This window comes from Sceloporus undulatus, chromosome 3 (genome assembly GCF_019175285.1).
Source record: "Sceloporus undulatus isolate JIND9_A2432 ecotype Alabama chromosome 3, SceUnd_v1.1, whole genome shotgun sequence".
NCBI classification, from domain to species: domain Eukaryota; kingdom Metazoa; phylum Chordata; class Lepidosauria; order Squamata; family Phrynosomatidae; genus Sceloporus; species Sceloporus undulatus.
Window position 1 is genome coordinate 55,493,403 of NC_056524.1, and position 12,683 is coordinate 55,506,085.

At 37.4% G+C, this 12,683-nt stretch overlaps 1 protein-coding gene across 14 annotated transcripts in view; it reads right to left on the reverse strand.

The window, feature by feature from the left end:
* Window positions 1-12,683, reverse strand: part of ROBO2 (roundabout guidance receptor 2) — a 1,416,559-nt gene that overhangs the window by 164,048 nt on the left and 1,239,828 nt on the right. For all 14 annotated transcript variants that reach the window (XM_042456971.1, XM_042456981.1, XM_042456970.1 and 11 more), the window contains one exon: window positions 1,747-1,874. In XM_042456971.1, the coding sequence (XP_042312905.1) occupies window positions 1,747-1,874 (128 nt within the window). The remainder of the gene's footprint in view (window positions 1-1,746; window positions 1,875-12,683) is intronic.

The following is a 12,683-nucleotide window of genomic DNA, read 5'->3' on the forward strand; positions in this document are numbered from 1 at the left end:
CATTGTTGTAATATCTCTGTTCTGCCACTACTCTCTCGCAGAGACAGAAAGAGAGAAATTAATGTGGCCACTTCTATTCTTCTCCTCTTTTGTGCAGTCTGGTATTACATGATTTCTCACTCTTCTTTAGCACCCAGGGTGGCCAGGTTCAGGTTTTGGTCCCAAATTTTGAGGTTATTTTCTGATCCAATTCAAAACCTGGGTCAGCCCAGGCCTGGTTCCTGAGATCTGGGTCTGAAACACATGAGCCAAAAGAAGTGCCTTCTGGACACTTTGGGGGGGGTGTGTGGCTTTTATATGACACATGTCCCCAAAGTGGCAGGTAGCTGCTCCAATGCTGCAAAAAGGAGCCCGAAGCTGCCTCAAAATGGAGTTCATTTAAACCAATTCCTGTCCAGTCTGGCTTAGTCCATGTGATGGTGACCCGCTTCAGAGATGGCATGAGGCCCAATCGCCGCCAGAGGTCGCTCCTTCCTGGCTGTCTGCTTTGCCCCATCAACAAGTTTTACTATTATTTCTTTCAGTTATGCTGTTATGCTATTTAGTATTTTGAATGCTGAGCCTGGAGAACCACTATTTATGAACTATCATTTGAAAGAAAAGTCCTAAAAAAACCTCACACTTCATGGAACTATCTCTTAATGTTACACTGCCACTAACTGTGATATCCTTTTGCTCTGAGACTGTGTCTAGTCACAAAATATTTCAGTTTTAAGCATGTGTGACACTCACTACCACATTTTCTTAGAAGCTTTCAGTTTAGGCAGTTTGAGGGTTTATAAGCACCTTTTTCTCTTTAAAATATATGTAAATGTCTTTTTCAAGACTCAGACAGTGTCAGAATCTACTAACTGCGGATTTTGGGGGGCTCTTAAGATCTTAAAACTTTGGTTCTGTTTAAAAACATTTTTCCTTCTCCTCCAATTTTTATTTCTATGCGTAAAAGGACCACGGACAGAAATTTCCATAGGCATACTCACTGGATGATAATGATAAAAAGTGAGTTCTATTGTATCTTCTATGATCAGCAATCAAAATAGTGCAAACATCATAGGTAGTAAAACAAAACCAGAATATAATTAATAAAAAACAAATATTTCTTTAAAAAGTGAAACTGTTTTAAACAAGATGAAATTCAATTAGTGAAGATGCTGATTGGGACTATGTTTTCTCCTCAAATCACTTTCTCCAACACAAACACAGAACTTGTATATTTGAATTCTTTTCTGAGTACAGTACCATCTTTTGTATCAAAAAACTAATGGTATATAGTTCCCATTTTTTGTCATTATAATAGTTGTAGTCACTGGTATAGTGCATGTTTTCCATGTAGAAAGTTCCTTGCTCAACCCCTTAAATGTTTACTAAAAGATCTGGTATTGTGGGTTAAAAAATTATCTGCTCAAGCTCTTTAAGATACTCTTTGTCTTTATTCCCCAGGTGACAGGGATTACAGTGTTTTTTCTAAATGTAACAGCTTCTTTTATCATAAGATGTAATTTTCAGTCAGCTAATGATAAAATTAATGTCAGCAGAAGGAAACTGAAGGATGGTAAGACAATTATATAGATGTTCTACAAAATTATACAGAATAAAAATTACTTTTAATATATCTTTAACATATAATTTTAAATATTTTAACAGATTCTTTTCAATATCTTTAGATTCCTATTGTTTCAGAAAACAGAAGCAATGTATAACAATGTATTCATTGTTATTGTGTCTGGAAAATGCATTAGTACTTACCTCGAACTGTGAGAGTAGCAGATGCTTCAACTTTTCCAACTCTGTTTTCAGCTATGCATGTATAGGTCCCCTCATCTGTACTCATGGCCTTTTTAATACGCAACGTATAGTCATCTTTGATGTCATATCTGCATTTGAAATTGAGAAGATGAAAATCACTGCTCAGCTTAATTTCTCACCTGGAATATGCTAGACTTATTCTATTGTGGCTGCATTGCTTGGGAGATAATTTATTATATGGAATTAGATAATTCTACTGAGCATTAATCATCATGACACTTTTATTGCACCATGCATTACCTAAAAACTTTACAGCTATAAAATTAGTATTGCTATGTTCATGTGGTATCAAGGCTTTATTAATAATATCAGTCATTCTGCTCTTGATCTAGAGCACTAAGATAAAATAGAGTGAGCACAGATCAGTTATCAATATACAACATCTCTGTTTTTCCGCACCTCATATTCATGAGTTACATATAGTACTTATAGTATTTAATAATAATAATAATAATAATAATAATAATAATAATAATAATACAATACTGAGTATACCAAAACACAAAAGTTACAACCACAAACCATTTCAGATCCACAGCAGTCTACCCACAACAGTGATGTTATATTTAGTGGTAATGGTACAATGCTAATTTAAAAACGCACAGTTAAAAAAATTGTGACATATCTGGACATGGCCCAAATATTCTGAAACAAATAATGCTGCACTGGCTCACACTAAACAAAATATATTTACCAAATTGAAGAAGATTGCTTAATTTTGTATTTTAGAGGGGATAGACTAATAGGATGTGGATAAATATGTATAACTACAGAACAAAGTCTGTTTTATTGGTAAATGATAAAAAAACAAAGTAGCATTGTAGTCCATTTGGGAAAACAAAGAGAAGAATTTAATACTCCCTTCAGAAGGCATTTTGAAACTGAAAGGTTTTTAAACCACTAGATTTTACTATAGGCAGCATCAAGTGCTGTTCTGCTCTCTGTTCTAGTTTTGCTCTGTAGAAGATTATTACTGGGAACCAGTCTAAACATTTTGATCAGTTATTGATTTGTTGGATGGGTATTGTAGTCTGAGAAATAACAACAACAACAACAACAATAATTCCCTGTGGATCGAAGCGGGATTACAACAAAAATAAAATCAACAATATTATCTAAAAATATAGTCAATAAAATGAACATCAATACTGTTATGTTTTGTTTAAATACTCAAACAGAACATCTGTCTGTTATGCCTGAACTGATTTGGTTGTTTTGTAGGACTTGCCTATAGACAATGGATTTTGTTGTATTTTCTGGGCAGAGGCTGGAAATATATAAATATGTGTAGCTGCCTATAATTTTGTTTATACTCTACTGTGTGCTTATTTGTAGACTGTGTAGTTGAAAGTTCAACAAGTGTTGTCAAGAATGTGAGCTGGTTGCATAGAATGCTTCAGGCTGGGGTCAATGGTGGGATGGAGGTAATTGAAATGCTGCTGTAACTTTGCCATTTCTTCTTTTCCACAAGATGCAATCCGTGGATTTTAATTTTTTAAAAAAAATTCAAATTGATTTTATATTGTAACTTTCCTAATTCCCCTCTCCGACAGCAATACACAAAATACTTTTCAATTAAGTTATACAGTCAGGATATCAAAATAAAAAAATATCAAAAGTGTTTCCTTACATAGCTCACAAAAACAAATAGACAAACAAACAAAAAAACAACAAAAATTTAAATGTGTTTGGAAGATCAACTATATCGTGTAGTGGGCGATATAGTCCAGTAGGCAATTTCAAATCACAGTAAAATTGTATTTTTATTTGTTTTCTTTGTCTATTTGAAGAGTTTTTTAAAAGTTAATTTTTCAGTCAGACCTATGGTGTAGCCACACTGCAGAATTAAAGCAGTTTCAAATCACTTTAGTTTCCATCTGTTCTGTATATCTGACCATTTCAAACAAGGGGGGAATCTAAAAGTAGAACCAGGGCACACTCAGACTGTTATCTCACTAACGATAAAGCATGGTACTTGGTGCAACATGGTAGCACACAGGAATTATATATGTGTGTGTATTCCCCTCCCCCATATTTTTATTTATTTCCTATCCTATATTTTAAAATATTTAAATATTATCTTATATTTTTTTTTATTTATTTATTTACTTTGCTTTTCTCCCTTATGGGACAAAAAGTGGCACATATGTAATCTTCTGCAGTCCTTGATGCATAACCATACATGTTTGCCAACCAATTTGCCCCCCCTCCCGAACTAAACACAAGGTGAGCTAGCAACCAACATGAACTTGTGCTGCCAACACAAAACAGAATCAGTCCCAAAGTAAAGGAAACACTGTGGGACACTCCTCAATTAAAAAAAAAATGAAACTCATATCCATCAAATTCAGACTGTCCTTTCTGTTCTTCTCTACAGAGACCCAAAGGTTATTAACCTTTCTTTCAACATCTTCATCCCCTTCCCCTGTCCTCATCCAGGTTGGTTCTTGATTTCTGCAGAGAATAGTTCAAGATTGGTAAGTTTATTGTACAGGCCCTGGAATGGGCCTGTTGCATTTCAAAAGGGGGCAGGATGGGGATGGGAGGCAGCATAGAATGGATCTTACTGCACAGGGGAATGACGCTGCTGCTGCCGCTGCTGGAAGTTCCAATTCTGTTCCAGATGTATTCCAGAGGGGCCAATTTTCTGGAACGTTTCTAAACAGTTCCCAAAAATCGCCCTCTGGAGAACGCACCCGGAATGGAATTGGAATTTCTGGTGGTGGCGGCAGCGTTCTCCTGTGTGGTAAGATCCATTCTATGCTGCCTCCTGTCCCCATCCCGCCCCCTTTTGTAATGCAACAGGCCTGTTCCAGGGCCTGTGTGATAGACTTATATGGAGGAGAGAAACAAATGACAAGAAGTGAGTTAGACACTGCTATACAACAATTGGCTCCTACAAGTGTCTCTGCCACAACAGTAACTTGTTTTCTATTTTAATGTATGGGCCTGCCCTGAGCAAGTGTTTCCTTCTCCTTTGCAAACTCTTTTGTTCTCTTTTACCACATGTCAAAGTAGGGTTACAATAACATTAGTAAGATTATAGTTTGTCAATATTCACTGAAGAAGACATTTCCTAGCAGTTTACAAACACAGAGACACACTATTACTTAGTAAAATATTGTCCTAAGCTGTGTAATTGCCTATTCTGATCTGCTTTCATGAAATACAGAATAAAATAATGTGTTCATGTAAGTGAGTGTATAAATAGTAAACTAGACTATTAAATCTCTGCCGACTGAATAGGCAAACAATTTAAATGACGAAAGCCAATTCATTCATTCATTGCGAAGATGCTATTAAGATTACTATTAGTATTAAATAAACATGTTGTAAGTCAAGCAGCAAAAGTGAAGCCAGGATCCCAATTTATTTCTTCTAGAATCCTTACAAATTAAATCTAGCTTATACAATAGTTAATAATTTGGTAACTGAGGTCCATTTTTGTTGTTGTTGTTAACTGCCCTCAAGTCAATCTTTGTCCAGGAAAGCAGCCAAGAATGGTGATAGCTAAACTTTCTATCATAATATATAGGAAACTGCAAGGTTTTGTGCACACAAAGAAATTATAACAAGTTTAAGGTGTAAACCAGAGAGTAGTCAAGCAATCCAAGCTCCAGGGTTCCAGCGAAACAAGATGATCAGGCAGTCCAAGGTCAAGCAGTCCAAGGGTTTCAGAGTGTCGAGATGATCAGGTGGTCCGATAATCAAAGGTCCAGGCCAAGAAGACAAGGAGGGTCAGGATCAAGCAGGGTTTCACCAGCAAACTCAGATAATCTCTGACAATTAGCTTGGTATCCTTCACCTGTTTATATTACCAGCTCTCATGAGCTCAGTTGTTTGCTGATTAATTGACATTTTTCATAAAGCCTCCTCGAACACCAGGGGCATGCCCTTTCAGCTCTTCTCTGGTTGAAAGTAGGTAAGTTCTCTTCATTTTCTTCCATGCTTGAAAGCTCTGCTGCCAGGAGGCTTGGTTGCTGATCCTTCTAGGAGACCACAGACTCTGCTTGAGTATCCCTGGAGGTCATAGATTTTGTTTGAGCTAGCAGGGCAGAGCTAGGGCCAGGCTCAGGTTCATGCTCACTTTCAAGCCGAGGCTCTGGCTCTGCCCCCTCATCTTCTGAGTCCTCAGCCATGGCAACCATGTGGATAAGGTATCTCCAAGACCCCCTTGTCCTCCACTACTCTGCTTATTTCCTTAATAGAGTCCATCCATCTAGCATGTGGCTTTCTTTCTACTGCCTTTCACCTTTCCTAACATTATTGTTTTTTTCCAGTGAGTCATGCCTTCTCATGATGTGACTGAAGTTTTCTTTTTTCTTCCTATATTGTATCTTAACTGTCCAGCACTCACATCCATACATGGTAATAGGGAATACAATAGCTTGTCTGATTCTAATGTTTGTCCTCAGTTGTATCTTTGCATTTTAGAATCTTTTCTAGTACTTTCATAGCTGTCCTCCCCATTCTTAATCTTCTGATTTCCTGGCTGCATTCCCTGTTTCTATCAATGTTTGATCCCAGGTATGAGAACAATTTTACTTTTTCTCTTTCTTCATTGCCTAGGTTGAATTTGTGTAGATTCTCAATGGTCTTCATTTTTGTTTTCTTTATATTCAGCACTAAGTCAGTTTTTGCGCCTTCTTCTTTGATCTTCCTTAGTAGTTGTTCCAGGTCTGGCAGGTTTTCTGCTAGTATTATGGTGTGATCTGCATAGCTTAGATGGTTGATATTCCTTCCTCCTATTTTCACTCCTCCTCCTTCTGTGTCCACTCCTGCTTTCCTTACAATATTTTTTTCAACAGGTAGGGTGATAAGATCCATATCTTAGAGGTTCATATCTGTATATACAATACTATAGTGCAGGCAGAGATAAAAGTTCATCATTCATTACCTGCAACATGAACTCCTTCCCCTTCTAAAGTACCTGGAATATAACCAGACAAAGAGCTTGGAAAGTTGTTTTTTGAACTACCTTTATCAGAATTCCCCATCAAGTCCAGTAGACATGCTGCCTTGTAGATTATGGGGGTTGTGATGAAAAAGTAACTTTTCTTAGCTCCGACCAGGGTTTTAGGAAAGCATAACCAACATGAACTTTGTAGGTTATCTGGAACAAAATTGTGAAATCAGCTTTGAGCGTTAGTGACTCATTCTCATTTCATCGCACTGATGTGCTGGACTTGGCATGCCAGTTAGCTCCTTTGTAAGTCTCAGTAGATGTTATATTTACACCAATCAACTACACAAACATCCAGCAAGTGATGGGTCTTACATGCTATTTATGTGGCATGCCAGGACAGAAAGGTGGCCATAATTATTATCTTAAGTACTAATCAGAGAGGTCAATGCAACAGATAATTTGAGCAGAAAAACCAGCCCATTGCATTCTGGCCTGCCACATTATTAGTGAAGTTTTAGACCACCCTGAAGTGGCATGCTATCTAGCAAACAGCTAGTGTATGGCAAAACTCATGGGATATTACAACCATCTGGTCTCCTAAAGAATTGATGTAGTGTCTCACAATCATCTGTTCTACTCACACTGCCCACACAAGTCATCATGGTTCAGTGATAATCTATGACAGGTGAAGGAAGCAAATAAGAGGATGGAAAATAATTGGCTCTGAAAATACTGCACTTCAGCAAAGGACTACTGTAAAACAGAAGGTTACAATTACACATCCAGGTGGACTATGGAATAACTAATGGAAAACATATTTGGTTAAGCTTCTTTAAGGACAGTTTAGATTCTCCAAGGATTCCTAACAATAACTGTAACTTGGGGGTGGTTGTTAACTGCCGTCAAGTCGACTTTGACTTATGGCAACCTTATGAATGAGAGACTTCCATGTCACCTTATTATCAACAGCACTGCTTAGGCCTTGCAGACACAGGGCCACAGATTCATTGATAAGAGACTATTCATTTTAAATTATTTTATATTTTTAGCTTGTTATATTAATGTCAATTTTTTACTTTTGTTTTTAAAACTGTACCATTTTAAAAAGTATTTCTTGTGAGCTTCACTCAGTCCAATTTAGGAGAAAGGTGGTATATATGTACATTGTTTAATTGTATTTTAAGGGGTGGTACTTGCTTGCTGGGTTGAGGGTTTGGACTGTATATTTTAATCTTGTAAGCCGCCCCAATTGCATTTTGTAGAGATGTGGGATATAAATATTATTATTATTATTATTATTATTATTATTATTATTATTATTATTTTATTATTACGTGAAAAAAAATCCATCTGGAATGCAGTCTTCCTCTTTTCCTGCTGCCTCTTCCAACATCCCAAGGCCTCTTCCAGATTCAAAGAAGAGAGCAACACCTATTCACTCAGGGGTGGGCAAAGGGAAGCCTTCCTATCGTCCTTATGGATCATTCTGATTGGTTGTCTACAAGAATCACTTGACCAGGCCTGCAAATCACTCCTTCACTTCTTAATCTGCCTGCTGAAATTGCTTTTTCATGTAGGAAGGATATCTCTGTCTCTAAAGGGCTTTCGAAACCTTTAAGGGAGACAGAAATAAAACCATGACTGTAAATCTTTCTGGGGAGACTTGCTTGCTGAATACCACAAGAGAGCTGAAATGAAAAACACAACTATTCCATCAAACCTACTGGAAACCCATATCCCCAAAGGCTCTTCCCTCCATTGTCACCACCACCATCAGCCACTTTGGCACCAGGAAATAAAGATGGAAAGCTTGCCCATTTCACCAGTCTACTGAAAGACTATTTTATAGACCCCATTCTTTTTTTTTCTTGTTCCATTTTTAGTTTGCAAGCCAATGGGAAAATATTGCTTTTTGAAAACTGCCTATATGTAAGCTGACCCAGGAGTCAGAAGAGTAGGAGAACAAATAAATGAGTATTCACTGACACTGACTGCAAGCACAAGTCACTTTGAGGTCAGAATCAGGTGCCCAGCTATGCCTCATTCTGACCTCACAGCAACTCACACCTGCAGAGCAACCTGGCAGGGATACTCACAGGGACCTCATGGGAAGAGAACTGGACATCATTGCCACATTTTACTTTGGGTTTTCTGGAAACCTGGAACAAAAGGTATGCCTTTGATATGGGACAAGGAATGGAAACCCTGTATCAGGGTTGTTCCTATTATCACACTATTACTGTCCAAGAAGAAAAGTATAATCAAAGCTAGTACTTCAAGCACCAGGTGTGAAGCATGTGGTTTAACATCCTATAATAAAGAGTTTTAGTGGACCAAGCAGCTACTAAATCTCATAATTCACAAACGCACACATTTTAAATCAGCTTCACTGTATCAATACATTGCAAGTTAGTGGGTCACAGGATCATATCATTCATATTCACACAGCTATGCTGTTAGCTTTAATTTTAAAAGTTTATAAGAAAGAACTATTAAATGCCACAAGTAGGGTTTTTCTCTCTCCTTCTGAAGTGAGTCCTGCAGTTATGTCTGTCTTTCATTAAGCAGAGGGAAATCATGCACGGGAACAGATGAAAAAATATTACTCAATAGGAAATTCTTACAGAAATGAGGTGATTTTGATTCTGAAATTTGACAGTTTCTAGCTCATATGAACACAGCCTTTGTTGGTCTGATTAATGACACTTGTGCAATAATGTGCTGACAGTCTTGCCACAGAGGCACCTTTTTCATGATATGAAGCACTGCTGAAAAATGCAAGCCAATCAGATTTGGCCCCCAGACAACATGTGCTATCATCACTGTACCATGAACTGAGATTGATTGGTAACCAGCTGCGACAAAGTAAGCGAAAAGGAGCTTTGCATTTTTTTTTCTTTGGGAGAAAACAACAACTAGAAAATGTAATTCTGTCAAAATGACTGTCATCTGTAGGTAAAATAATTAATACCATAAAGCTAGTTAACCTGCAATATCTAAATATAGTTGGAATTCTAGATGAATGATATAATGTATGCATAAATGATTTTTTTAAATCAAAAGTTCCTTGTTTTGTTAGCATGAAACACTTGATCACATTAAAAGTTACTGACTCTTTCAAGCCAATTGCCCTGAAAGCCCATAATCAACCACATCATGCTGAAATGTACCACAGAAATTAGCACTGATATTCAGAAGCTGTTTCTGGCATGGGTTACACAAGTCCACCAATATCATCATATGTTTACTGGAGTTACTGTACAGGCACACTTTTCCAAATTGGAAAATGGTTTAATCAAATGGTTAGATGTGTTTTTATTAAAAGACATTTAATATTTGCGCAACATAAAAAACATTTGTTTATTTTTGCTTGCTTTTGCAAACTTCCACAAACAATTGTAGCTATCCAAGGAAGAAACATAGATAACCTTTTTTTACTCTGATATGTATCAGTTTAAGTGTGTCACTGAGGTCAGGTTTCAAGTTACCAGTTATTAACTCCACATACATTTATGTAAGCAATACAATTCTGATATTTTAGATGTTGAAACTTTTTTTTTTGTCTAACATTAGCACAACTGTTGGTCTTGTGTAGGTCTTGTTCTTTAAAATTATTTACATTCAAAGAACCCAAATTACAAATCCAAGACTGCAATCCTAATAAACCAAACCAGCAAATAAACAGTCTTAACTTTTGCTTGGTTTTTAAAATGTTCTTACACTGTTTTGTCACAAACAGAAAAAGTAAAACTTGATAACCTCATTATCAACCCATTCACGTGTCAAGCATGGTCACCAAATTACACTATTTTCACTCTTGTTCTGGATATATCCAATATAATATTGGAACTGTGCTCCCCACCCTGTGTTTGTTTTCCATAACACCAGAGACCTTGACTAATGTCATGATGGTTCCCTTGTGCTTTGACTAGTATTTTATGAATTTGTAGTTTCTGGCCCACCTCTGCTCTTGGAAGATAAGCTGGATCACCCCTGGTTAGTACTTGGATGGGAGGCCACCAATGAAGATCTGATAGTGTAAGCAATATTTCAGAGGAAGGAAGCGACAAAATCACCTCTGAATAGTTCTTGCTGGCTTGAAGGCACACACACACACAGTATATATCAGCCAATTCCATTTTTTTATCTGAATAAAGAAAAATAGTTTGTACACATGATGTAAGTGCATCTACTGTGGACCAACATGTTTTCATTTACACTTGAAAAAACTGAAGACAAGTGCATGACCTGAATGTCAATCAGATATCAACAAATATCTGAACAAATGTTGGCAGGCTGGAAGTGATTATATATACTAGCCATCCACACCTTGGAGCTGCACAATTACACTGCCATGTTCCACGTTAACCGCCAAGGCAACATGTTATGGAATCCTAGGATTTTCAGTTTAGGGAGGGTTATCTAGACGTCTCATTCCAAGAGTTCAAGTGCCTCACCAAACCCCCAGGATTCCTTAGGATATTGCCATGCAATATAACACTAAAATTTTCATGTGAAGAGTGTTAATGGTCTGATCAGTGTAACTGTCTCCAATTTTTTTAACTTAAGATACCTAGGCAAACAATCAGAGATGATTGAGTGTTAGTTCAAAACATATTCAAAGAAAACTGATAAATACATATGACTAGGAATACTTCCATTAAACTGAATTGTATTTCCATTTTGGTGGCCAGGCTTACAGATTTATGCATGTTCATATGCTAAGGGTAGCTTGAGAGGCATGTTTATTGGCTCACATTTTTTGCTCTTTGTTTTGTTGTTCACTTATGTTCAATACAGGATTCTCCAGTTTATCTTGCCTGTTGTAAGCATAGCTATAGTGTGAGGTAGCAAAACAGGAAAATGGTAGGCAGTGATTCTGTGGAAGTGGAAAAGTCCCAGAAGCCAGGGTGGTTTGTGCATTATAGAATGAGTTATATATTGTGGGTTCTATATATTCTGGGGTGCCACCTGGAACAGGAATAACAGATTAACCTGAGAGCTTATGGGTAACTTTTCTTGGGAAGGATACATCATTCCCTCCTTGAGAAGTGTTCCTAACTTCTGTTTAACACCCCTGTCCTTTGAGGTTCAGAAAACAGAGAAGCAACTTCATAGGCACCAATGACTGTTAAACAGGAAACTGACTAAACAAGCACCCGGGCACCAAAGGAAAGCATATACAAATATTCCCAAAGTTCAATCTTCTTGACTGGAAGAGCTCTTGCTGCTTGGGTGCTTCTTGTGATCCTTGACCTCTGAACTGTCTACATTTAATGATATCTTGTCTTATACTTTTTGGCTTTGATTATCTGAACTACTGGCTCTGTGTAATGACTTATGGACTGCTTGAGACCTTGCCTATGTCCCTCCATTTATCTTCAATTAGCTTTTTGGTTTACATAGGAATGACCTGGATTTGACTGGTTTACCTATGGTTGAGTCTCCTATGACAATTTATCTCACTGGACACTAGGACATACCTCCCACGTTATGAATTAACTATGAAAATTCCTTCTCAGAATTCTAACTTCATTCAAACACACTGTTTTCCATTCAGCTCCTCAGCAATATTAGGAAACACCCAGTGTCCACTAGACCCACACACTTTCATTAAAAATGTAGCCTGTGGGCCCATACTGACAGGCCAAAATAAAGCTGCTTCAGGTCACTTTGGAAGTATGCTGTTTAAATGATGCATGCATCCTAAGAGGCTGGAAGCCACTCCAAAGTCTGGAGTGTGGCTTTGGCGTAGCTTCTGGACTCTTAGGATGCATGCATCATTTAAACAGCATACTTTCAAAGTGACCTGAAGCAGCTTTATTTTGGCCTGTCTGTATGGGGCCCAGGATATGTAGTCATGGGATTTCACAACACTATCATGCCATATGTCCCTAACTGGACAATGGTTTCTACTTCTAAAAAATGGGGAATGACCCTTGTTAAAGACACTACTCTGGGTTTCTATGAG